Source organism: Diadema antillarum, unplaced genomic scaffold (genome assembly GCF_040938485.1).
Source record: "Diadema antillarum isolate AM-2024a unplaced genomic scaffold, OU_Dant_1.0 seq00000847_RagTag, whole genome shotgun sequence".
Classification (NCBI taxonomy): domain Eukaryota; kingdom Metazoa; phylum Echinodermata; class Echinoidea; order Diadematoida; family Diadematidae; genus Diadema; species Diadema antillarum.
In genome coordinates this window covers 1,892,572-1,920,335 of record NW_027271721.1, presented here as the reverse complement: position 1 = coordinate 1,920,335, position 27,764 = coordinate 1,892,572, and the positions used below count along the sequence as shown (strand labels likewise).

Below are 27,764 nucleotides of genomic sequence, written 5' to 3'. Positions count from 1 at the left end.
AGATTTGCGTGAGTTGATTAAACCTTGGTAGGCTTGTGTTGCTAACAAATCTGAGTAGCATGATGCAGACTTGGCTAATGTACAGGCACTGAAAAAAGAAGGTTGCCATGGTTTCCATGGGGTGGTTGCAAGGAGTGCAAGAAAGATGAGGGCAGATCTGGGCAGCATTCATTGAAATGCATCACATCACTCTACTCGTTAGTACCCTGTAACTCCGTGGCTAACATTTCGCGTTACACCTCGGCTCTGACCACTTTGACAAATCACATCCTGGTTGCTGTCTGAGGGGCCAGAGGTGTGCGAGAATGCCAAATTTGATCGCAGCGCCCCCAAGAAAGGAACCGTAACCCCTTTGTGGTGGAGCCGTATCGAATGGCGGGGGCATGGAATAATTGATTGTGTCGTCATCGCTCCTGCTCCTGTTCCTACGCCAGATTTGAGTGGCGCTGGTTGATGGCCGAGTCAGAACAATTGTGTCCTGTAATGCTGTCCGATGATATGCCGACATTTCCTGAAACACCCGTGATGGTGTAATGGACTTGGGGAAAAGATGAAAAGGGATCCGGTTGTTTGTGAACAGGCCGAAAAATTCAGTGGTACTGAATAAAAAGAAGAAAAAAAATGCCAAGAAAAAGGCTTGGGGAACATGAAAGTTGAGAATGGGCAGACCTCAATTTCACACTGTAAACAGAGAATGAAAGACGTGAAGTACATCTAGTGTGGAATCAAGTGTTCCTTTCACTGCAGCGGTGTGCCTAGGGAAAAAAAAAAAGGTATAAGACTGTCATCACTGCTTGAGAAGGCATACTTTTACATTTTCTTTTGCTTGAAAAAAAAGGAAATGAAGCTGCATGGTCTTACCTGCTGCTGGTGACTGTGATCATATGTCAGAATGAAGTCATTAGAAATTAATGTAGAAAATAATGGATATTTAAAAAAACTTTGATGTTACTGTGTTTTTCATACTGAAAATTACTTCATAAACAGGTTTACTACCATGGTGATTTTTGTTCACATTTCTCCTTAATGAGGGCATAATATTCAAACTTTTTGCCTGCTTGCATGCTTTTTCATTCATTTAAACATGATTTTACATTGATTCAAAGTGTGTAAAGAAGGGACTGTGTTTATCAGTATCAATGAATGCAGTCATTTCCCTAAATGGAAAGTCTGTTGGTCTTCTAAACTATTGAAGGAATGATTGCATGTGTAGAGAGTAATGGTGTCTGTGGAGATGAGTATGGAAAAATGCACTGAAAGTAATCACATACTAATGTTTCCCGTATTCCAACCAATCCTGCTATTGAAAGACATTTGTTTGTGACATTGCAGTAAAGAAGAATGTGTTTTTTTTGGATTGAACAACTGTTCATGAGTTGATCTATAAGCCTGAGGTTGAAACGTGACATACAACACTTTTATCACAGTAAGGTATCCTTTCATACTCTGTCAAGTACGTTGATGTAGGAGGTGTGTGCTGTCAGTCACACACACACACACACACACACACAAACACATTTGGTGCCGTCCTGTGGTGACTAAAAGCAAACATTGCCGAACTAACTAGCCGGCTGGCCAAACTTGAACCCCAGACGTGACCCATAAATCATATAGGAGGCAGGTGACCCCTAACGACCCACTTACATTTATTCCCCTACCCAGGAGCCAGCAGCGCAATCTTGGTGGCTCGAATGGCAGGGATGTATGGTCCATGCTATCTGTAGCTCTCTGATACCCTACGAAAGTGAAAATCTGCTGCATGTTAAGGGTGACTTTTGCAGAGTCAATTTAAAGCAACAGAACAGGACAAGTCTCATCAGAATTCGATCTATTTCTAGAAATTTGTGCAGTTGTAAAGAATGTCATGTTGGCTCAAAATAGTAATATCAATCACCATTGCACATGCAAATTAGATGATATCATTGCCTGAAGACAAGCCTAGTATTATGAACATGAAAAAAAAAATAAGTTTTTGGTTCAAATTTTGCAACTACAACCTGCTCCACGTCTGAAGCAATCATTACTAAATTTATGACAAGTCCACAATGGTGTAATTTGGGGAACCTGACTCTACCTTTTCCATTTTAGCTTTTAGAAAGTGGATATTTAGAGAAAACTGTGTGCAGGAGACCTATTCAAGAGGCGGTGATAATATCACCTCACCTAGTTTGTGTCTGAATTGTGATAAGGTATCACTGTTTCATGAAAATAACTTGAGAACATAACTTGTTTTAATGCTGCCGTTAATGAAAGTTTCACTTCTCTCTTCATGTGATTTACTCTTTGTATTATCAACTCGAACGCGGAGAAGATTTTCACTACAACGAAAGGCTTGGTTTTCTGTCATTTCGCTTTGATCGTAGTACCAGAATGCTTCTCAACAGTCTTCAAAAAGTCTCCAAATCCATCTCTTCTTTTTGTTGTCTTGTTATCTGCTGGTATGCAGACATAAAGTCACAACAAAAACCTACAATGATGATTACGATAAGGCCGTGATTTCTTATCATTAGTACTGTTCTCTATTGTGCACAGAACTTGCACACACCAATGCAAACAATTACATTCATGCGAAACCAATGGCACATTCCCATCCATGAGAGCACGCCAACAGACACATAGTGCCTGCATCGTGCACAATGCGTGCCAACCAAACTTTCCAGTGAATTTCCAGGCCCCCCAGGTGCTTCTTGGGCAAATTCCCCTCTAACCTTCGAACTGCTTACCAAAACATGGGCAACGCTTAAGCCTCTCAGGTTGCGCCCCTGAAAGCCGGGGAGATGCGCTTGTTTTCCAACAGCTGATACATGTAGCAGTGATGGGTCTCGCGCTTTTGAGTATTTTAGGGTATTACACTCGGGGTTTTTCTCGACTGAGTATCCACGCAGCCCTCCCCGGTGTGGGTCGTATTGCAGAATCTAAGACGGCAGCATGCTCCATGCGAGCTTTCGACTTGCAAACTTGTCACCAGAAACTGGTTCTGGTTTGTGCTCACCCTGCCCTTATTCGTCTCCCCCCATTGCCTTCTCTGTCTTCTTTGTTGTCACTCATTTGCATGGGCTACCTTACATGCCCTTGGAATTTCCAGCTGGATAAGTAAAGCAATACTTTTTTATCAATTGGGCAGTGAAGGGAATTATGCTAACAAGGAGAGTGCCTCTTTCCGGCCACTCCTTCAGTATGTCAGTGTTTCCCAAGCTTCTTGCTTGTCTTGTTGCTGAACTTTGATTGAGTGTCTGTCAGTGTTTTCGTACGTCAAGGGATGGTATGCTAAATACTGTGAGGCAAGCGCAGAGTTGAGGTGTACATCTGTGTATCGGCCATCTTTGTGTGGCAGGCAGAGGGACAGGTAAAAACATGACACAATTGAATTGCCCCTCCCCTTCCATCCTTACTGTCCCTGTTTCACATACATAAGATGCGATTCATCATTATTAAAGCCATATAATGTCTGGAAACTCAAAAATTGTCATACTTCATCACAAGGAATATGTTTTGAAATAATAATAAAAAATTAGAGAAATCTAAAGGTCATATTACTTAAGTTGGCTTTGTGTGAATTTTTCTTCCTGATATTGTCTCTATAAACGTATTGTGGGTAACGTGATGATACACCACATATAATATCTATTCGTATGCTGCATGAAACACTTTGAAAGTTCTTTTGAAACAAGAAGCCATAGAGCAGTAAACCCATACTTTGATAATCTCTGTTGCTCATCCAGGAAGAAAACATGAGACCAAAAAATTCATCAAAGAGTCTTTTTTTTTTTTTTTTTTTTTAATAGTTCACCTCTGGAAGAGGGGAATCACCCCTTGATCTTGATGTCATGAATATGCATGAGGATGGTATCTCAGTGACGGCCCAGTTTCTGCCAGGGTCAAATGACTACATACTCGGATGTCATTCCACCTCATCAATGAAATGTGGTACTCCTCATTCATACTCTCTTCCACCTTCCATCAAAGGTTTCACCTTTGCAGCGGAATGAATGAAGCTGGTCAAATTTGGGGTTTCAATGGTTGCTGTTTTGCTGATGAAAGTCTAATGTGCTCCTTGACTTTCTTCCCAATTTTTGAGAGTGCCTGCATCATCTTTTTTTTTTTTTTTTTTGTCTGTGTAGTATGTTGGGATTGTGTGATAGTAGAACAGAGACATATGTTCAATGCTGAGATTGTTTTATTCTCAGGGAGTTGTTTCCATAGTGACAAGGGGCTAGGTATAAACACTAGCTTCCGAGAATATCTTGGGAGTAGAGACCAAAATCTTTATGATATCCGTATCTGATGACAAATGGGGTCCTTTATGTGTGTGAGTGTTTCTATGTATTCATTTATGCATTTACAGGTAGGTCAGTATGCATTTGTTTGCCAGTGTTATCTTTTATTGGGAAAGAATGAAAGTGAATGTGTGTGACTTAATATTGATCCTAGATCATAAGAGAATATCTGGCAAATATATGAGAAGGTTAAATGTTGGAGGGGGAATCATATCAGCAAATTTGAAACAATCGGAGGGGATATGCTTATGGAAGTTAACACATTTGGCATCCTGTGCAGAGGACAAGTTTGTAAACTTGTATTGAGTTCATATCTTCCTCAGATGTACAGTAGACATAGACATTGCAGTAGACTTAACTCCTTTCTCATTATCTAATACCATTCTTGTGTGATTGACTGGTAAAGTGTGAAGCCTGATTTGCTCCGGCTTGCATTCATTCTACCCTAGGTCAAACACTTGTTACATGAAGAAAGAAGGGCTATTGTTTGTAAAACTCACTTGATGTGATACTGGTGTGAACAGTTTATGCCAAAGTGACAGCAATTAGATTCTTGTTATGTTGCTTTGGATGTGGGCAATAATACTGATGGTGAAGATGATGATGATGACAACTAGAAATGACAAATTTTTGAAAACTTAAAAATGAATTTTCAAAAAATGGAAGTGATGACAATGATGGTGTCATTGAAGATATGTTTTACACATGTAATGATGATGCTAATTCATAGCATTTAGGTATTTAGAATGTATTCAGATTTATTGCAATATACACAACCGGGGGGGACACCTATAGCTGATTTTTTTTTTTTTTTTGATCATTCAAATGTTGGTTGACGTCTTGTTGGAATAGTTTGTCAGTATAGATCTAACAATGTAATGTATCTGAATTCCTTGCTGTCAAGATCAGAAGGAGTGCTGCATCTTAGCAGGAATTCCATGAGGCATTGATAGAATGCTCTTATGGGGCAGCCTTGCCCACGGTGAAGTTAGCGCTCTGCACGTTGCACGGTTAGATGCAGCAGTGGTCATCGCTTCTACGGTGGAACTTTCACGCCTCGAAGCCACTTGATTACATCACTTCTGGCTGAATGGTTTGGTTCAAGAGGTGTCCTCAATCAAATAGGAGAAGGGATGGATGTATGAATAATATCTCAGGAGGTGGGAAGATTAAGAAAGTAATCAATCAAATGCCAGAATTATTTTTCAATCTCCGTTGTACTTTGCCCACATCTCTTAGTCGTGAGTAAAAGTGTCTTGCATAAGAGGCATCATACCATTGCCTGAAATGTCCTCCTTATAATCCTTTTTATTTTTTTATTTTTTTGCCAAAATAAGCTGCTTTGCAGCATATCAAACAGTATAAACTATTTTTATTTATTGGTCTTGGTATGGAAGTAATACAGATCAAATTTCATATTTTACAGAGTAATGTGTTTAACCCAGTTTTTTGGTCTTGACGTGTCATGTTGATAAATCACCGGAGCCTCTGTATTTATAAATCTAGGCTGTGGTATTACTTTGATGGACTGCAGTAGTGAGCGTCACACTAGTCACAGTGCACGTCAATCTATTCTGTAGAAGTGGGGCAATTTGACAGCGGATCAAAGCCAGCTACTTACGTTCCATGTCCCATTTACATAATAGTCAATGAGCATTCTGAGAGCTTATATCCCAGCCATATCTTGCAAGTGAGCTCCAGTGCCCCGGATCTCCATTTGAAGAGGTGAGGAGAATGAATTGGGCTCATTGCAGCTCAGGAGAGAATTTGATGCCTTGGTTGATTTGCAAGCAGTCAGAATGATAACACACTTCTAGACTGGATCGCTACTGATCAGACCACATTTGCGCTGTTTGATTACATTTTACCGTGCATAATTCTCTAGAGTAATAGAAGTAGATCACGTCCACATAGTAGACCTTTAACATCTCCCTGATTTGGCAGGAAGCTCCCCAAGCTTTGTCAGTTTCTTCATGACCTGGCCAAAGAAGATAAAAAAATCTCCCTCATTTGGAAATATTATTATTGCCTTCTGAAATGTCCAAAGCCTGATACCGTTATGCAACCTCCATGATTTTTGAAGTGTGAATGTAGGTGGCTATGGCATAGTCAATTAAACCTTGAACCTTGAAAAAGGACCCTCTACTAGAAGTAGAAAATTGCAGGGATATTTTCACATCTGCAATGCCAACATACTCATGAAACTTACAAAGACAAAAGCATATTTCCATTATCTGTAGACTTGGTAAGTATGTACATTGTACTGTACGTTGGGCAGTGACTATGTCATAGTCATACAGAATTGGTTCATCATGCTAGGGGATGTCACTGCAGACATTCCACTTATTGATTTACACCCCCTGTCTCCTACCTTGGCACCTAATAACGGACTGTTTGTTTTCATGGACGTGACCCACATGAAGGGGGGAGGGGGGAGGGGGAGGGGGAGGGGGGAGGGGGGATATGAGGGCTTTCTGATGCCCCTGCAGCCATGGTTGGGCATCCTGCCCCAGGATGGATGATGTTCACCCTGTCTCTTCAGGGAGTTATGAATCTATACACATGAGGAATGTCTTCTTGTGTTACCCAAAGCTATCAACTTCATGATAAAAGAGGTAATTGGGGCAGTTCAGTAGATCTCTGAATCGGTTCACTACAGTTCTATCTGTTCTTCCTAATTATCCCAGTTGTATACGAGGGCGAGGAGAAGATCTATATTAGATATTGTATAATTTACCTTGATATGCTGAGTTATGCAATAATTTATGTAAAATTGTGACTAGATGGTATTGTTGCTAAACAAGAACTTAAAGTGATGGTATACATGCAGTTTTGGTTGAGATGGGGATTCAAATCTAAACTCTTTGAAAGATGGTAAGAAACCATTTATATGAAATATTAAAGAGCACACATTTCTAAGAAGAATTATAAGTTCATTTGATGAAAATTGGTTTTGAAATGGCAGAGATATCCAAAAAACAAAGAGGTACTAATAAGAGGTGGAACCCACCTTTTATTTATCTCAAATGAAACTGTACTACCCCTTTAAACCGGACACCTCATACTTTGTGTAATAATCTCTTCTTTAAATTTTGAAAGAAAGGATGGAAAACCAATGGTTTTATCATGTAATACTCTATATTACTTCATAGAGATGACATTTGAGTTTAAAAGTAGCAGATTATGAATGACTCTTATGCTGTTGTCCGAAAAAGTACATGGTCCCTCAAGGTTTATTTATTTATTTATTTTTATTTTTTTATTTTTTGGCGGGGGGGGGGGGGGGAAATGGATGGGGCGGGATTAAAGGCTTTTAACATGAGTACTTGTAAGTTCATGTAGGAATGTGTTAAGTTAATGATACTGTCCAGTTAAGCAGAAAATGAATGCTGGTGGAGTTCTTCAGGAGGAGAAAGGGATGCGGTAGATGTGTTGGTGTTTCAGCCAATGCACATGTCTGCACCTTGTTCCAATCATACCTTAGCTCTCCGTTGACTCGTAAAATGACAGGCTTTAGCCTTAACCAAGACTCTTAACATCTTTTTTATCCACATCAGTATACAACTTCAGTTTCTGTGAAACATAACCATATTATACTTGTTTTTCCTTGGTGCTAAGTGTAGATCACATGATTTTGCTCATAACCACCTTTTTTTTTGGGGGGGGGCTGGAGGATGGAGAACTTGCCCAGTGCCGCATCACTGGAATCTGTAGCTAAGATTCAGTCACACCACCCTTGGAGGTAGCATACTGCATCTCTATCCAAAAGCATACCAGTTCTCTTGGGGTTAAATTCATCGACTAAGGAAATACCACGATACCTCTATTCATTCATTCTCTCACCTTCTCCTGTTCATAGATTCTTCCTGTGTAAGCATCTTGTGTTCTCTAATAACCCCCGGCCGCTGCCCACCTCTGACCAGGCCCCACTACTCCATCACCATGACAGAATATTAAAGCTTGATTTCTTTCTAGTCACAGATATCATCTTCATCTCTTGTTTTGCCTCAGGATGGCAGTTCCAGATTATTTCTCAATAACTTCATTTTTCTTAAAGCCTGATATCAAAGTTTTTTTGGTTTTTTTTTTTCAATCAAGCCTCTTTAGTACATTGAAGGTTAATTTATGGGCTACGTCTGCTCTCTTATCATATAGTATGTTCTGTCACCAGCTGTTTTGCAATAGTTTTGGATGTCACTTCCTATTGTTGTAATAATGCGAAGATGTTGCTTTAATATCAGTGCTTGCTTGATATTTCTTCCTGCATCCATTTGTGGTATCAAATTTAGTGCCATGGCACACCATTATAGCCCCATATAGATATGACCTGCGATGGACATGGGCTTTTGGATCCCACAGGCTTATACTCCTCCATCAGTGTTAGCGTACTCTCCTTTCTGCAAAAGATCTTCATCAACTTTGAAATGTATCGTGCCTGACTTTTGCAAATCATTACAGGGAACACGCAGCTAGGGCATTGTACGTCACAAGTTCGCTTGCTGAGACCGTTCCACTTACCTAGTGAGATCATTTCTGATGTTTCTGGTTACTAGTAATATACATGTTGCCATTTGATATAGTCATACTGGTTAGATGCTTTCTATATTGCTTCTTCACCTAATGTCTTCTTAGCACCTGATCATAACACAAAAGTTGTGCGACTGGATCAAATTTTAGTCATTCAGTCTCCTCATTTAGTGTCCATTTATGCGTTTGGACGTCATCTCTACAGTTGACTTGCACTTTAACTCGATTGGTTTACCGACGTGTGCGGTGAAGGCATGGTAAATGGTTTCGCTTGCATTTTCCACGAGATTAGCTCTGTATCATTGTCAGCGGCATTTGCGACGGCTCTCAGATTGTTCACCTCGTGTTCAAAGCAGGGTCTGCCTTGTAAAACTAGCTTAGAAACAGGCTGCGAGAGTTTACCATCTTACCCCGATCTCAGGGGGGTATGACAAGGGAACCAGATCAAGGGAGCGGTATCGAGCGGTATCTTTCTACTGCAATGTGTATCTAAAAAAAAAAATGCGGCAGTAGAAGGTCATGTGATGTCCAGGGAACTGAAGTTTGGGTCCCATTACACTCAATAATCATCAATACCAAATCTCGGGTATACTGAAAATCTCATTTGTGTGGGGCCCAGCCGGATGCATTGAATGTAAAGAGTGTTCTTCAGAATTTGGCGAGAGATATAATACTAAACCAAAAGCACAGTTTCTCATCCAAGGATTCGATTTTTGCGAGTTATTTGGATTCAAGTAGAAAATTCCCTCCTCCATTTGTATACTCTTTCTGCAGATGTTGTGAAGCAAGTTGTGGGCTTTTGTTTTCGTTTTCCAGAAATGATCTCCTTCCCTAAAGGGTAGTAACATTTGTGATGTTGCATGTATAAAAAAAAAGAATAAAACCATTGGGTCGCTAAAATACACTGATTATTGGGTGCTCAGTGCATTGTGCTGATTGTGTGTGGCAGTTTTTCTATATCAACCTTTGTATTCTTGCTCTTCATCCTACAGTTTTTCATTTTCTCTGCTCATGTTTTTGTGCTCATTGCAGAGTGGGGCGAGGATAAACATTTCAGACGGCTCCTGCCCCGAGAGGATAGTCACCATCACGGGCTCACCAGAAGCAATAAACACAGCATTCAAACTCATCACAAGAAAGTTTGATGAGGTAAGCCATCACACCTGTCTCCATCACCGTCGCCATGGCAACGCCATGGAGACAACACAAAAATGTCATTGCTCTCACAATACCCACAAAATGTTGGCTGCCTCTGTTGTAGCCATTTGGTCATCATGTGTTCTCATGTGATAATCTATGTCTGAAATGAGAAACATCTGTATATCATTCATGCCAATAATTGCAGCATCAAGATTTTTGTTTGTACTACCAAGAGAGAATTCTTTGATGTCCCCGTCAAGTGGGACATAAATTCACTTTAAAAAAAAAATTTAAAAAATCTTGGCACAGATACATGAAAAGTCAACACAGAAGAAGGGGGGTCTTATTTCTGTTCTCAGTGTAGACCTGGGCCATGTTTCATAAAGCTGTTCGTAGAGTTACGCACGACTTTACGAACGACTTGACTATGGCAAGCCAAGTGGGTTTCCTAATCTTTGTCCATTTCAATAGCTAAAGTTGTAATTTGCAGATGATAACCATTATTCTTACATGTTAACACACGTTTTTAGTAGTTGAAAATGTATCTTTGCCTCGATATTGATGAAATACTGACTACAGTTGTTCTTCGTTGTAACGTAAGGAGAAAAAAAAAATGAGCACACATATTGGCACTTCATATTCCAGTTGTTTGTAAAGTCATGCGTAACTTTATGAACAGCTTTATGAAACAGGGCCCTAGTGGCAGGATTGTGATATATCAGTGTAAGCTTCTGACAATACCTGGTGCATTCACAGGTGAGGTGTGTAGAGATTTGGGCAGAGAAATTACAGAGTGACATACTACATTGGAAGCGGTGTGTATAATGGACGATAAACGCACTCTGAGGGAATGCCGTAATTGTGTGCGTTTGGAAGCCAGTTGTTAGCAAGCCCAACGTGAAAACGCATCTAACATGATTTATGGAAGTGCCTGGGATATAAAGGGATAGAAGAAGAAAGAAGGGGAGGGAGATGAAAGACAGAGGGAGAGAAGGAAAAAGGGCAAGAGCAAGAGAGAGAGAGAAGGGGGAGATTTAAGAGAAGAAAGTGAAAGAGGGGTATGAGAAATGGTGATATACATTTGATGTTATATTCTCCAGCATGCTGACAAGCATATATGATAGTTCAATGTCTCTCCATAATTTTAGTACCCAGTTTGTAGTCTCTTTCCCTAGTCAAGACAGTTGTTAGGAAGTCCATTTGTTTGGTCCAAATTGTCTCTTACGGTGTTTAGCAGACCTTTGGCAGAGATGACATCATCGACAATTATCGTGGATAATGCTGCTGGCTAAAGATTTACGTCTGCACCAACATCCGTTTCCATGAAATAACCCCCTGTTGACCATATATTTTGTAGAATTGTATGTAGGTAATGCATTAGGTATAGTAGCGATATATATTCCCCATAACTCCAATGTACTACTGATAATGTCTGTCCTCACAGATTTTGAAAAACAAAAATTATGACTCAGTGCGAGAGGAACATCTAGAAAGTCTTACATCATTTTGGCAAAGTCACAATTACAATTTATAAGATTTATAACGAGCCATAAATGACAAAGTGCAGATGTATAAAATGTTGCTAGAATTATTCTTCCTGTACTTTATTGTCCATGAAGGAGTGCAGTACATTAGAGGGTGATTATGAAAGGTGTAAAAACTATGTCCCTGTGAGTTCGGTTGAAGTGTCGCTTCCTGCTTCAATATACGATAAAAACATCAGCATTGACCATTTGCATTTAGAAACTAACAAAACAGATATCTCTTGTCAAAGATCTTTAGTAATACCAGGCCCTCAACTAAAAATGGAAGAAGCCCAAAGTCATTTGCATTGTGCTATGAGGGTCACTGGGGGAGGTCAATACATTTTGGAAGGTCTCCAGATAATGGCTTTGTCTCCAGAACAAGAAGGCTGTTTACTCGAGGGCCAGGCATCCTTTAGCTGTCGCAGACGGGGATGTTTGGCCAAATGATGGCACCCTCGTGTGACAAGAGAGATGTTCCTTGGAGGTCAGACTCCCTGACACTTGACAGATAGCCACTTTGCATGCCTAATGATTGATAGTTTTTATCTCCATGTTTGTGTCTTACATGCACATTGAAATAGTGTTGCATCTTCGCCATGTCTTTTTTCTGTTCCTTTCACTTACTCTCTTTCCCCAATTTCTACTACTACTGCTGCTACTACTACTACTACTTCTACATCTACTACCACTGCTACTACTACTGCTACTACTACTAGTACTACTACTACTGCAAGTACTACTACTACTACTACTACTACTACTACTACTACTACTACTACTACTACTACTACTACTACTACTACTACTAATGCTACTAATATTTCTTCTTCCTCTTCTTCTTCCTACTTTTTTCTCTTCTCTTCCTCCTGCCTCCTCCTCCTTCCTTTCCTTCATCTTCTTCCCATTCTCTTCTTCTTCCTCCTAGCCTCATCCTCCTTTATCCTCTTTCTGTTCTTCCTCTTCTTATTCTCCTCTTTCTCCTCCTTTGATTCCCTCTTCCTCTTCCTCCTTCATCTTCATTCTCCTTTTCTTCATCTTCTTCTTCTTCGGTTTCTTTTTTTTTCTCCTGCTTCATCCCCGAATTCTTTTTCCCTCAGCTTTCTTCTCTTTGAGTTTCTTCTCATATTACTGTCTTTCCTTCTTTACCTCCTTTATTTTCATTTTTATCTTTTATCATTTCCTCTTCTTTTTCCAGGAAGATTGCCCTCCACAACCTCTTTTCTCTCTTCTGCATTATTTTCTCATTCTTGCTTTTTGTTTTTTTGTTTCCTTTCCCCTTTCCCTCTTCCATCCTCTCATATTCTTATCAATCTTAGAATTATCCTTCCATTTTTGTCCTTCTCTCCATCTTATCCTCATCATTTCTTCTCTCCTCTCTCTCCATCTTCTCCTTGCCAGAAAACATGAAGAGGGGATCATTGACAACTCTGGCCGAGATTAAACGTTCTTTGAGTGAACTTGGCCTTCATGTCTGCACTTGTCCACACAGAAATTCACTATTCCGGTCTACCCCTCTCTTGGTATAATTCGACAATTCCCAACTGTACGCGATTCCCACCAGTCTTGCTCTGATCAAATCAAGGGCAGGAATGTTTTGTGAAATCAAAAGTAATTTTCCCCCATCTCTCTCTCTCTCACTCTCGACTCCTATCTTTCCCTTTTAAGGATGGGAGGAGAAAAAGGAAAAATCTCGACATAATTTTATTTCTGGGTCTGCTAGGAAGTTGCCGACCATCTGATCTTGACCCTGAAGTGAAGACAGACATGAAATTACTACCGCATGTGCAATGCTTCTATTAGTGTCAAAGTGACTGGAGAATTGCCTACGCAGTTAAAATCAATGGGACAAAACTGAGCTGATCTACCAACACTGATGGTTTTGAGAGGGAACTATTCAAAGAATATGCCAATGCATATCCTTTCTTTCATGTAATTTGGGTTTCTTACTCATTTGATGGGTTACTTAGAAATGGAACTTATGCCTTCTTCTTCATTTATATGAAAAATTATTCCTTCAAATGTTTTTGTCTTCTTTTGATGATTAATCTGTCCTAGAAATGAAAGTTTTAGTTGATAGTTCATCTTATGAATGTGTCTATTTTTTCGTAGAAATGAACTGTTTTTCCATAAATGAACATACCGTTATGTTTTCTTGAGGGTAAAAATGTCGTAAATGATTTGTTTTGTGTTTTGTTGTTGGCACAGCGTCCGAGTTCAAGAAAGCTGTGCCTGCTACCCAACAAATCCATACAAACAGTGCCATGATTTCATTATGTGCACACATGTGTGTGAAAGTGTGTCGGGGTTGGAAGAGGCCTTTTGTGACCCATGTGTGAAGGCTTTGCTTCAGGGCACACCAACCCCTAACCCTGGAGCTTATTCTGGGATAACCTTTTCTACCCCCTCCCAATTCTCTCCCTCCCTCTGAGCTTAGTGCACATACCTCAGTAGTTTGCCTAAATCAATTATACATTGTCTGAGCTCTCCGAGGTTATGCCAAGGTTATGGCCAAAGCTGTATACAATCTCACAGGACCCAGATTTAACCATCTACTGGTTCTCAGCCCCCCCCCCCCCCAAAAAAAAAGCTGATCTTGCAGCACATATGGCTCCTGTAGTCGTGAGTAGAAGTGCAAGACGTCTGCACAAAATTTAGCAAATGAGATGAGGATGGACAAGGTAAATCTTCCAGTTCATAATTGCGTGTTTTTCGCTCACGTAGATAAATTTGTTGACAAAGAGCATAGAAAAAGCTTGCATATGTACACACACACACACACACACACACACACACACACACACACACACACAAAAGCACACGCTCGCACAGACACAGACACACAAATACTCGCCAAGAAGAATATAAATATGATTTGTATATTGCAATCATACTCCCTGGAAGTTTGGTAAAGTTAATGAGGGTACTTTTTACTTCAGGGTATTATCATATGTCATGGATGTATTCAAATGGCTTGTGGTAGAGCTGGTCATGCCGCTGGGAGATAGAGGAATGTGAGATAGGTCTGACAAAAGGTCAAGTTTGCTCTGAGGTCACCATCTCTTCCAGCCCCTTTCCCAAATACTGTTATCACCTGGGTAGATCACCCTTTTTTCATCCAACCAAACTTGTGAATTCAAGTTAAAAAGTCAAATTTGTGTAAGTTTTTGAATCAGTCAGACTTTGTTAGCAACATCCCACTTCTCTGCTGTGATCTGTAGGAGCCTGAGCCATGGTAGACCTGTGTAGAAGCACAGATGGGCAATAGTCGGGAGTCGTGTGCCTCTTTAAAGACCTACATACAGTAGGTAGCTGCATGAGGTATTTGTGTTAGTAAAAGCCTTGATGAAAGGCTAATTGAACTACATAGTGGGGTGATAATGGCAGGATGCTAACTGCTGGAAACATTTCAAGATGATCCCTGGCCCGATTCCTATGGCCAGAGGAAAGGTGGTAGGGGTGGGGAGGTGTGGTGGGGGTAGGGAGGTGTGGTAGGGGGGGGGGGGGTTGGAGAGAGAAAGGAGTAGACAGGTACCAATACAGCGGTTGAAAGAACATCATGGGGTGGGGTGGGGCACTGGTGTATGGGACAGATAAAGAGGTCAGGGACAGTCAACGTGTACTATTTTTATATCTGGTCTGGTTGTGGTAGAGAAAGTAGGCCACCTATCAAGTCTTGGTAGAGGGCGCTGGAAGTGAAGTGTTGGGCACCATGCCATGTGACCATGGCTGTGGATACACTAGATAAGATTCACACGTGGGCTGCCCTGTCAGTCACACTGACACATTCATATCAGCCAGTGCTTGTGTGTCTGTGTGTGTGTGTGTGTGTGTGGGGGGGGGGTGTTAAGGTAGAAGGTAAAATGGAAGAGGATAGGCAATTAGAAAGAGAGAGTGAATCAGTGGTTGGAAAAGAAATTCATTCACAATTTACCCCCCCCCCAAAAAAAAAAAAAAAAAAATATATAAGAAAAAAAAAATATGGGCCTTGTGATGTGATGTAATGCTGTGTGCATGATGATGAAGAAAATTGAGAGGGGGTAAAAGAATAATTTTTCTGATCGAGAAGAAGAATGGTAATGCTGAATTCAGATCACTGGGTCCTCGGATATCTCTAACGTGGTTTCAGTTTCAGAATAAACATGTTAGTTTGTAATACAACCGAAAGTTCAGTATGATTTTAAAAAGAGGAAGAGGAAAGAGCGAGAGTAAAAAAATCAGCACCCATGTGACCAGCCAGCGGTATGTATGTTGTCTTTGCTAAAATGTGGGGAATAAGAGCAGATGGTAGCGTTTGGGGGTAACGGGGTCTCGCAGGGCAGTGGTACTCTGGCCCACTTTGTGGTGTCCACAATCCGGTTCTTCTCACATTCCTCAGCTCTTCCCTCTCAAAGTCAACAGAGCCCTCCCAAGGTACCTTACCACTCCAGCAGGCCTTCTTTCATATCTTAAGCTGATAGGGTTTCTCTTGGTTTTGCTTGGGTGCATGGGATGGAGAAGAGCCTACAAAGTCAAAGATAATGCCAGTTATTTTAATCTTTTTTTTGGGGGGGGGGGAGGGAAGGGGTGTGGGAGAGGGGAACTCATCTGATCAAAACTGACCAATCATCTGCTCAGTTGGGACCTTAGATATTCCTACTTTCATTGGCTAGCTACAGATTGCATAGTCTTGCTTCCAGACTGCTTCAAAGCACTGTTTCCGTGATCAAATTGAAGAAGGGCTTGTATTTCAATTTGAGCGTGTGTGCTAATAATGTATGAGTGTGACTTGTATGTGTGTGTATGTGTGTGTATGTGTATGTGTATGTGTATGTGTTTGTATGTGTGTGTATTGATTTGCAGTGTCCTAAAAAGTGTGAAAATTAATTGCCTGGTTGTAAGTGGATATGTGTCACAGCCTTGAGATGACACTAGCTTCATCTGGATTGTCACATTTGATGCAATGTTGTGAGAGGTGTAGCTGCACTGTACCTGTCCTAAACCCAACATTAATATACTCAAAGAGTGCGTCAGTGTGTGTGTGTGTGTATGTGTGTGTGTGTGTGTGTGTGTGTGTCAGAGAGAGAGAGATAGAAAGTGAGAGTTTGGGAGACTGACTGTGAGAAAGCGAGGAAGGAGAAAAGGGAAAAGTGGTGGGACAGAACAATCATCAAAGAAAGAAAAAAAAAGGCTAGCTATTTTTGTGTGTGTGTGTTTCATATTCAGGATCAGTGAAATCATATCGTACTTCATTGTATATCAAATCACAGCGTCATGACTACAGCTTAGTAAAATGACCTTTTAGAGCCATAAATTGTGGAAAAATTTCAACGTTTCATGAGTACCTGTCTTGTGTTACTTTAGATCCTACACATTATTATCAGGTTTAAAAGAATTACTAAACACAGGAAGAAGTCATGCATTTTCATATATACCATCATTTGTGTCAAAATCCAGAAGATTGTTCCTTGATATCATTATTGTTGAGATACAATCACAATTTTCATTCGAGACCATTTTGATACTCGTGATAAGACGTGAAGATAATTCTACCAATCTGTTTGCCGTGAAAATTGCGACATTATGTAAATCTTGATATCACTAATATCATGAGAGCCAAGATTCGCAAAATTAGAATGCACACAAAAGTTCTTGTCTATACTATATGCATGGAATACCAGTGGCAATTTGCGAAATTTTCATGTGTGAAAATTTCTTGCTTCACAGTATCTCTTTCCTTTTCTCTCCTTCCAGCTCTCTTCTTCTGTCTCTCCCTCTCCTTTCATATCCCTCCACTTCTCTCGTTCTCTTATCTGTCTTTATCCTCTCTTTCTCTTTCTCGTCATCTCTTACTCTTGCCCCTATCTCTCTCTCACTTCCTCGCCTCATTTGCATTTATAAACATACCTGATTCTCGTGGGATGACTAGGCCAAGTGAATAGAGTAGGCTCCATGACTATGGTGTGTGTGAGGGGGGGGGGGGAGGGGGAGGGGAATGGAGGGGGTGGGGTCAAGCATTCCATTAGTTCTCCTGCTTCATGTTTAGACATATTTCAGGTGCTAGCTGAGGCATTGACGATGTATGTTTATCCACTGCAAATGTAGATAAATTGTGTGCAGTTCTCCGTCCACTCGACTGGGAGATATTGATTGGGAAAATAAAGAGAGTGCTTTCCAAAAATGCCTTCTTTAACTGTCTAGGAGTTACACTGGGGAACAATCAGGGACAAATATTTCTTTAAAAATAGAGTTTTGGGGGAGAGGGTGGATTTGTTCTTTTACTTTTTTATCAGAATAATTCTTCTGCCAGAGCATGTATCATGGTCTTCCTTTTATTTCCTCCCTTTTTTTAGGGAAATGGGGGTGGGAAGATTTACCTTAATCTTAGTTTGTTTTCCTGAAGCATTCCGAAGATGTGACAATGTCATATGAGGAAAGTTTTCAGATATTCGTTTATGTAATGAATAAATGCACAAATGAAATAATTGTACAATTACAGTGAATACGCAGAGTGCAATCTAGAGAAATCACTTCATTTTGCCGATAAAATGTTCATTTAATGGAGGAAGGAGTTAATCAAGAACCAAATAACAAGCTGAATTAGAGTTTGCGCGCTGAAAAGGTAGTGATCCTGCCCTTTATCTCTTCTATACCAATCATTGTTTTATATCTTAATGCTTACAATCTTCTGATATTCAATAAAAGGAGGGAGGCAAACAATCATCCCGTCTGGTCCCAATCCTATTTTCTCTCGCTGCTTATCTCCGCAGAAATTAGATATTGTAAGATGAGGAAGTTACAGTACTTTCACTCGATTTCGTGTCGTCTTTTTTTCCCAGAATGTTGGAGTGTATGTTGCCTCTCCACTCCACCTGAGGGGAAATGAGATAAATCTGCAGCGCAGCCTAACCCAAATGCGATGAGAGAATGTTATTTCATCACCGCTGAATTGCGCCTCCTTTTCAGCAATACCAGAAAGCGCATGGATGCCCCCCTTTTTTTTTTTATCTTTCTTTTCCTGCAGCAGTGCAACACCCCCCTCTATGGCTGACTTGATGTGTGTCGGTACCTACCAAAGATCAAAGAGGCCTGTGTTTTGTGTGTAACTACATCTGTAGGAAGTCTCCTTGCGTGTGTTCCATTACTATGTGTGCATTTTTGCCTCCAGCCATGGGCAGGGGCGTACAGTGCAGCCCGGTGACAATAGGTCAACCTGGATGCAATTATCAAGGCCATGTATTCATGGTGACCCTTCAGACGCAGAGTGTCTTTATCATATGAATGTATTAAAGTCCTTATATTCTCACCCTGCATGCGCTCAGGTGAAAACCGGAGCCAATGAAAAAGAGGAAGAGGGTATGAGGATACACGAGGAGGTAGGACAGGGAGGGAAAAAAAAGCAGCAGCGACCATGTGCATGCATTATACAGGTAAATAATACTGTAATCAATAAACATACGCTCTAAAGTGCGTTATCGGCAGGGGTGCGCGGCATTAATAAATCAATGTGAATATACAAGGAGGACTAGCATTGATTTATTAGCGACAGCCAGGCCTCAGCGTCGCGATTCAATTCCAGCCGCGTCTATTCTTGCCCTTTATGCGCTGCCCTCGTCTTGGCATTCGGGGGGCATCGCGGCATCTATATACATGACTCTGGCCAGGATCAATAGACACTCTACGCAGAGATTTTGGTTGATTGAGGGGAAAGAAAATGAAATTGTTGGACAGGGAGAGAGTAGAGCATCCATGGGCCGGTGGTAAATTGGCTGAATGCAGCCGAGGTAAGGAAATGGAAGAAACACATAGGTGTAGCCAGCAGGCGGGGTACAGTACCCAGACGCAATTAAGCAGGGAGGGGCAGAGGGCAACCAAAAAGGCGAAGAGAAGAGGGTTCATTGATTGGAACACTGTAAGCCAGCACCGACGATGAGACATTTAGCATTATTCCATTTTTTTTTTCGTGGTCAATGTTTTTTCTGTAAGAAAACTGAATTACAGTTTCATTCTTCTCTCTAAAATGAGTGTGAGATGTATTCAGGTCAGTTTTTAGCCCTCCCTCTGCTCACTTTACATCAGTATAATTGATGTTTCTTGCAGTGGGTTTTGTGGCCAATTTTGGTTCCAAAATGAAGACTTTGGTATGGTGTTGATGATGTTTTAAACATGCTTTTAAAGGACAAGTTCACCTTCATAAACATAAGGATTGAGAGAATGCAACAATATTAGTAGAACCCATCAGTGAAAGTTTGAGGAAAATTGGGCAATCGATGCAAAAGTTATGAATTTTTAAAATTTTTGTGTTGGAACCGCTGGATGAGGAGACTACTACAGCTTGTGAGTCATATGCGTACAACAGTATAAAGAAAATGTAAAGAAAATTCAACATATTTTCACTTTTTTCGCATAATAATAGAGCACTTGAATTGCCTCTTTCTAAAGGCAGGGGGAATAATATTACCCATAACATTTGTCGGTAACGAGTCGAGGGAATGTGTACTTTTTTCAAAAGATGAAATTTTGTGAAATTCTCTTTATATTTTCCTGATATTGTTGTACGCATGTGACATCTAAGTTATTCACACACTGCAGTAGTCTTCTCATCCAGCGGTTACTGCACAAAAACTTCAAAAATTCATAACTTTTGAACGGATTGTCCGATTTTCCTCAAACTTTCAATGATGTGTTCTACTAATATTGCTACATTCTCTCAATCCTTATGTTTATGAAGGTGAACTTGTCCTTTAAGTATAGTTATGCAGAACCCCTTTGTATATCAGTTGTTTGGTTTGTTTTGTTTTTTTAATTGAAAGGCTACCCTGTGAAAATAAAATGGAAAAAATGAATATAAATAGATAAATGGTTAGCAAACTAGAAATCAGAATCCTTAAATGAATGAACAGAATGGCCTTGTGTGTAGCATACTTTAAAATTTGTACTTTACCATGTCTGCTTGTGATTTTTTTTCTATAATGAGTAACAAATTTGTGGTCGTTAAGAATATGTCTGTTTAATGTATCCCAAAGAGCTCAATCCCGACAAAGTTCGCCCGACCTCGTTCTGTTGTGTAATGATCATGTCCAAATCCTAGGAGGCTAGTAGAGACAATTCTCTGGGCTTGTCTCCACAGCCGCTCTCTCTCCTGCTTTCTCGCTCTCTCTCGCATGGAGCTAGATCACTGTACCCCCATCCGCAGCTCTCGCCATGACCGGGGAGGGGCGTGGAGTCGTAGAGTCGGCATCACGTCACTGGATGCTCAGAGTACATCAGAAATCAATCGAAGTGCTATGAAGCAAGACTAATGCAGCCATAATAGTTTTGTGCCACTCTCTTTCCACCAGGTGTCACACTGTGGAATTACAGTTTAAAGGGTGTCACCACCCTCGGCATATCCTCTCAATATGCCTCAGAATGAAATCAGTTTAATTCCTCTGGCATAATGCCACAACATATGCCATTCTGGTTTGGTCATTACAGAATTCTAAGATTTCACCTAGTACTTTCAAATCGTGCTGAAAGCATCCTTTGAATATAATCCAGGTAACACTGGAGTCTTTCTTGGAGAGAAGAAACGAAAGTACACCTTGACTTTCCTGTGTAATTTCTTTGAATTGTCGGTTCCATGACATTTGCTGCTGCAAAATTGCTCCCATGAAATATCTGCACACGCTAAGCGAAACATAGATTCTACCCACAGACGTAACCCTAACCCTAATCGTAATCCTCATATCAAACTGAAACCTGTAGCCTTATCACAACCCCTAATCCTAAGTCCGTCGAGAGAATAAGGCTGGAGCAATTGTCGCAGGAGCAAATGTCGGTGTCACCAAATTTTCAATACTGGGAGATTAAATGCTGAATATTAATGCCGAATGTGTGCAGACTGAATGTTGTAACAGCATGATAAGCGATTATCTAGTTACTACAAGTGTTTTAAAGTAGGGCACCCCCCCCCCCCATGAAACTAAAGCAACCAACTTTGTATCAATATTGTATGAAATGTTCTTAAATACAGTTAGCAAACGGTGTGTTCTCCTTCAGTGCAGGTTTCTGTCTGTATAGACTTGACGTAAGATCAAAATAAAATGTGCTATTTATGTTTCTACCCGACCCCTCCCCCTTTTTCCTCAGTGGTTGGAGGGGGGTGGGGAGCAGGAGGCTATAGTGCTTGTCATGGTGGCCTACCACTGCCGCTCTGCGTCTGTAGATTGCTACTGAAGATTACCCAGATAGTTGCAAATTACAGAGGACCGGTTTATGCACCCAACCTTTTCATGCTGCACGCAAATCACTAATCTGCTTCGTCCAATTTTGGAAATGTCAGGCACGGGATTGCTGCAGGTCAATAAGTGGTTGGTGAAAGCCGATCCTAAAGAAACAAGACCCAGTGAGCAGCCCTCCAGCGAAGAACAGCAAATTTACTCTCCGCTGAAGAAGGCAGTTGTGTGTGTGTGGGGGGTGGAGGGTGGGGGGAGGGGGCAGCTAGAAAAGGATTATGTGAGGGAAAAAAAAGAGATAGAAATATTACAGGTCTGCAAGGTTTTATGAAAATCCTTGCTAAAGTTTTGTTCCCCTTTCATTTCTAATGAGTGTCATTCATGTCTGCTGCCCTCTGTGGTACAGAGGAGTAGCTTCATGAGAACCACTAGTATGATATTGACAGAGATGATTGGTGTTCAGACAGAATAGTGTCATATCTGTATGAGCAAAATTGCTGATGACGATGCAGATCACCCAGTAAATATTCTCATCAAGTCAATCTCACTTGTACTTTGGAGACAACAGCAATGCAAGCATTGTCACTTTGAGCAAAAACTGATATTCAGAGTTTGAAATTAAACCTCAAATGCTCTCGTGGCTAATCATCAAGGGATAATGGCAGCAGTTGGAAACTTCAGATTTTTGGACATCACGTTGCCAATAGAAGAGTGTAGAGAAATTTGTCTGTTCAAATCCATATGAGTCCTTGCTGTTCTATTTGTGTTATAAAGTGTGGGGGCTTTTTACCACTCTGGATGTAGGTGTTAGGGTTATGCTTGTTATTCATAACCATCTTCATTCGTAAAAATGATATAACCTGCCAATGCTGTGCCGTATGTAAAATATGTGTGCTGTGGTTGAAATATGTGTGAACAGTGATTTAAGATTCTCCATGTGGGACAGCAGTATATATCGATCGTATCCTCAGACCACTGCTTTGGCATCTCTCAGGTATCCGGCCCATTTGAACAGGTGTCAAGACATCTAGGACCATGTGGCAGGTTTGCGGTACCATTTCAGACAGATATTTCCTTCAGACGGGGAGGGGGGTGAGAAACGGACGATTTCATCATCATCACTTCTGCGTCCCCCCTTCTCGCTCTGCCGTGAAAGTTTTGTCATCGTGTAACATCTCATTTTCTCCCGTCTTTCTCTTCTCTCATCCTTTAATCCAGGATTTATCAAATTCTGTGCTGTCAGCGGGAACCCCAAAGCCCCCAGTCTCATTACGCCTCATCGTTCCCACGAGTCAGTGCGGCTCCCTCATCGGCAAAGGTGGCTCCAAAATCAAAGACATCAGAGAGGTGGGTAGCTGGGTCACTATGGAACCCTCCCTGGTGTTTCCAAGAAGTGTTGTCATCCTTTCCATATTTGTTTTTTTTTTCTCAGATACTGTCCTCTTTTATGTCTGAATTAGGCACAGTTTCTTTTCTGCTGACTTCTCTCAAACTCTCACTTCATACAAATGTAGCTGTAGTTTTGTTTCACAACTTCCTTCCAACTCTGGTTTCTCTATTGGATACTGGTCTCTGGTAATGCTTCCTCTTTTTTCCCCCTTACTTTTTGCTCATGTGAGCAAGACCATAGAGCTTTGGATTATTGCACCTAGATGGCCCACTAGGGACCTTGACATCAGGATTATATGTGAAAGAAATAATCACGGAGTTAGAAATTACTTATGTGTGCTGAAAGATTGCTTAAGATTGTGGTGGCTCACTTTCTAAGGCTGTCAAACTCTGCTGACCAAGCTGTGTTTTGATGTTTAAATGGATGAAAAAGAAAGAAAGAATAAAACACTCAAGCACATCACCTTTTTTTTTAAATTACACTGTCATGACCAAGAAACATTCAGACAAGTATAACGCTACTATCATAAACTGTTATTAAATAGTTTATTCCAACACTTCTGTCTAGGTACCAATTCCATTCAAGTGCAATCTTCATAGCTTTAATTTCACACAGTGTCAAAGATACTTGGTAGCGTGTGAGATCATTCATCTCAGACTTTTGAACAGAAAACATGATCAAATGATGCCTTTTATTTTGCAGTGATGGCAATGCTAGACCTTTTTCTGAGAGCAAAATATTGCAGTGAAAGGAGCACCTTTGATTCCATGCTGGATGGACAAATTTCAAATCTTTCATTCTCTGTGTACAGTGTGAAATTGAGGTCTGCTCATTCTCAGTTCTTTTTCCAGAATAGAATTATTGTCATTATTGTAACTGTCTGATTTGTCAGTTTGCATGATTGTCCATATGTTAACAGGGTTGTACTTAAGAGTAGCTAGAATAGCGAATGAAATGGAGGGCAAATAAGCACATAGCTTTATCATTCAAGGAAGGAGAGATTGAGCGGGGCCAGTGAAAATAAGTATCACATGTCACAAAGTCATAGAATAATGGCAGGAGTATGTCAGATGTATAATGATTGAATGAAGCAGAGGTGTTTCACATAACTGCACATTTATCATGGTGGCCATGTAGCTGCTACCAGTGAGTGACTAACACCTCACGTATCATTACGGAACAGCAACTGCCTAGTTTGGCGACAGTACGAGGGCGGGCATTAGTGATTTAATCTGGGTCTCCTCACAGGGGCTATGATGCAGGATGGGTGCATATTTCTTCCATGACTGGATGGGGGTGCGTATTTCTTCCACGGTGGGATGGGTGCATATTTTTTTCCATGGTGGTAATTCGGGATGAGTCTTCTACTGAGCCTTAAATCATGTAGATTAGACAGGAGGGGATCATTGTTGGCTCTCCCTGGTCTCGTACATCCTCCTCCTCTTCACCCGTGGTTTGATCGTCAGTGGTCTGGATTTCTGGGCGGGGTCGTAAGATGCTCACTGACTGTCTATCACCCAGGTTGCTACTACTGTAGCTACCAACCTGTCATCTACGTGTATGCTGACATGCTGTCACTTAACCCTTACTGTGTGCTGTTCCACTGATTGGTACGAGCGTGCTGAATATATGCCTATTTCCAGAAAGGAAATGAAAACCTATTGCATCCATCAGAATATGTGTCCTGGGTATTATTCATCGTATTTCCAGTGGAATGTTTACATATTGAATTGGAGCATACCTTACACAAACAGTCATGAGAGTCCGTGATGGCTGATTTATTTAATATAGAATGACAATTACGCAAAAATGCACCATTGTTTATGTAGATTCTCAGCTATATTTTATTCTAGAGAGAAAAATGAAGCTAGCTTAAAGGGGCCACAGATATTCAAAGGTTTTCAAATTTTCATTTGAGTTGCGAACCTGGTGATGATGTATGCTGTATAGCTGTAAATGGAGTGGTAGGCAGTTGTTAGATGCCAACATAAGACTTTATTATTTCATGAAACTCTTGAAAGATGTGTTAAAGGGTAAGCTACCCATTCATTTCCCATATAGAAATGTGGACCAGTGATGATGTAGTCTCAATGATTTTGGCACCCTCCACTTCTGCCCATCCTTCTTCTTCCGACTCCATGTCGTTCTCTCGCTCTCATCATATATTCCATTAGATACAAATAATTAATGTGGATGTAGCCCAAAGGGTGTGTAGAGGCAATACTCAGTGGAACGGAGTGTCTGAAAAGGGACCCGTCCTTCGCTGTCCTGTGTGCGTAGCAAACTGAAACCCGTCTTGTCTCTTTCTTCTGTCTGAAATCTTTTCCACTTGTCACGGAGATGGTTTCCGCCCTCGTCAATTTCAGCAGCTTAAATATTCAACATCTTCTTCCGTTGCGAGTGACTCCACAAATTGTCACGGCAGAATAGAGACCGAGTGATTTACAAGGATGTGAACCGTTTTTTTTTTCTAGTCACAAAAATACCTGAACAGAAAAGCTGGGCAGGTGAATAGATAAACATGCACACGACAAATTGATTGAAAGATTTAAGAGATGAATGAATGAACAAATATAGTTAATGAAAACATAAGCATGGAAATTTAATGAGTTAAAAGAATCAGCATTAAACTAAACTTTATGCAGGAAATTTATTTTTTCAAGCAGCTAAATCATTCTTGGTCAACTGAAGTTATGAAATCTACTTCTTCTTTTTTTTAACCAGCATGGGTAAATGTTACAGGGTAAAGTACAAGGGAGATGGAGGCAAATGATATGTGTATTAAAGAATTTTGCCAAAGCAAGAGAAGTTGTGTATGTCTTTAAATTCTGAGTGTATTATGTTTGTGTATAAACAGACTGGTTCGTACAGCATTCCAAGTAATATATTCTTTTTTTATCAGCAGCATTTTCATCTAACCCTGTCGGCTCAAGGATGGAAATTATTTGTTTCTAAAGACAGGTTTGCCCACCGAAAATGTGCAGAATCATTCATTATTCATATCTGGTATGAATACACCATCAACAATTGATGTCTGTACATCTGCCAGGCCTTTCATAACAGTGAAAGCAATCATAGATCCCACTTGTAACGTAGCTTAGAGCAGAAAGCTGTGTGAGGGGGTTTGTGTATACACAAGTGGTGCACGCCCATGCTGTCTTCTTTATTGAATAGCTTATACCTTGTGTGGCAGTACTTTCTCAGCACCACATCAGGTGACAAAAGAAGATTAAGAATTCAGGGGCAGGATGGCACATCAACTGCCAGCTATCCAAAGTCTTCTTTAGATCCTTTGATCATTATGCAATATATTTTTTAAACCTATTTAATCATTTTAACAAAATATATATTTAGTTAAGGCAGAATATTATTCAGTTATGTGTACATTATTCTTGCAATAATGTCTTTGACCCCTCTGTGTACTTTGGATAACATTTGTCTTTTGAAAGTGCCTTGTAATGTATGCCCTCATATAGCAATATAATTGTTACAGTAACATTAAAAAGACATACAAGAGAGTTGTCATGTCCCTCATAGGGAGTAAAAAATTTTGTTTTCCAGTAATTAATGATTTTTTTTTTTTTTTTTGCTCAGACAAGAACTTTTGTTATTCACTTATCCTTAAACTTCTATACTCTTGACCAGCGGATGATGCTTGCAATGTTACACCGGCATTTCATCAAACCTCGTCTTTGCTCTTATTTCATTTGTGAGTAGAGTACAGCGGCGCTGTCTTTCATGTAACGTTTGGCGAGGCGCGCCGCTCGGTGCAGGTTTTTGACCAAACAAATCTATTAGAGACATTCTTGCTCATTGCAGAAGGTGCTCACATTTTACCACATGTTCCCAAGAAGTATATCAAGATAACAAACTGACTGTTACAAATGAAGCAGACGTTTTGTGACAGTAATTGATGATATTTGAGCAACCTGTTCCTGAATTTATACTTTTTGAGAAAAAGAAAACAGTCTTGCTGTTGGGGGGAAATGGTATAGTGCCAGTGCGCTGATAACTCACAGACTTGACCTAACTCCACTTCTTCAATTTCAAGCGAGCACCGAAGCCTTGTGCTGTGTTAGAGGGATTAGGAAAGTGCACTCCCCAAACTAGTTTCATTTCAGCATCTACCAAAGACACCAGTAGCTCCAGAAATCGTGGCAAGCCCAGTTGCATTGGGTCGCAGATCTATCAATTGGGAACAGAACGACTCCAAATTGAATTAATCAGCCAACAGGAAATTTATTCTCGACTATAAATGAATTGAGGGAAGTGGCACTAAAGCAGAGATTTTGTCTCCGAGGTTTGTGGTGTAAAGGGGAAGATTGAAGACCGCCGAGAAGGCCAGGGATGAATCCAGCTAGAGTTTTCGTTGGAATAGCGAGCCAATCGTCCTACCTCTTTCGGTGATTGAGCGAGGATGCGCTGAAGTGCAGCTGTTTTAAGCAATCAAATTCCCAGAAAGCACAGGCAGGATGGCTGTAGCGTATGACGCAAAATTCAGAATCTCACGTCCATCAGCTTGTTTGTTCTGGTGATACATTCCCAGTCCAGGGTTCTTCTTAAAGAAGAAGGTGCACTGTAGAGAGTCCATACAAAATCTTTGTATGGACTGGGCAGTATCTTGAATGTACAAACCCTCAGATTTGTGTTGTGTTTCATAAGGAATTTAAAACTTTGAGATGATGGAGTACATCCCAATTTCTAGGCAGTG

At 40.6% G+C, this 27,764-nt stretch overlaps 1 protein-coding gene across 1 annotated transcript in view; it reads left to right on the top strand.

Moving 5' to 3' along the window:
• The window catches only part of LOC139740358 (poly(rC)-binding protein 3-like), a 62,844-nt gene that overhangs the window by 14,459 nt on the left and 20,621 nt on the right, over window positions 1–27,764 (top strand). Inside the window, exons 3-4 of the mRNA XM_071650952.1 lie at window positions 9,837–9,953; window positions 22,882–23,010. Coding sequence (XP_071507053.1) covers window positions 9,837–9,953; window positions 22,882–23,010 — 246 coding nt within the window. The remainder of the gene's footprint in view (window positions 1–9,836; window positions 9,954–22,881; window positions 23,011–27,764) is intronic.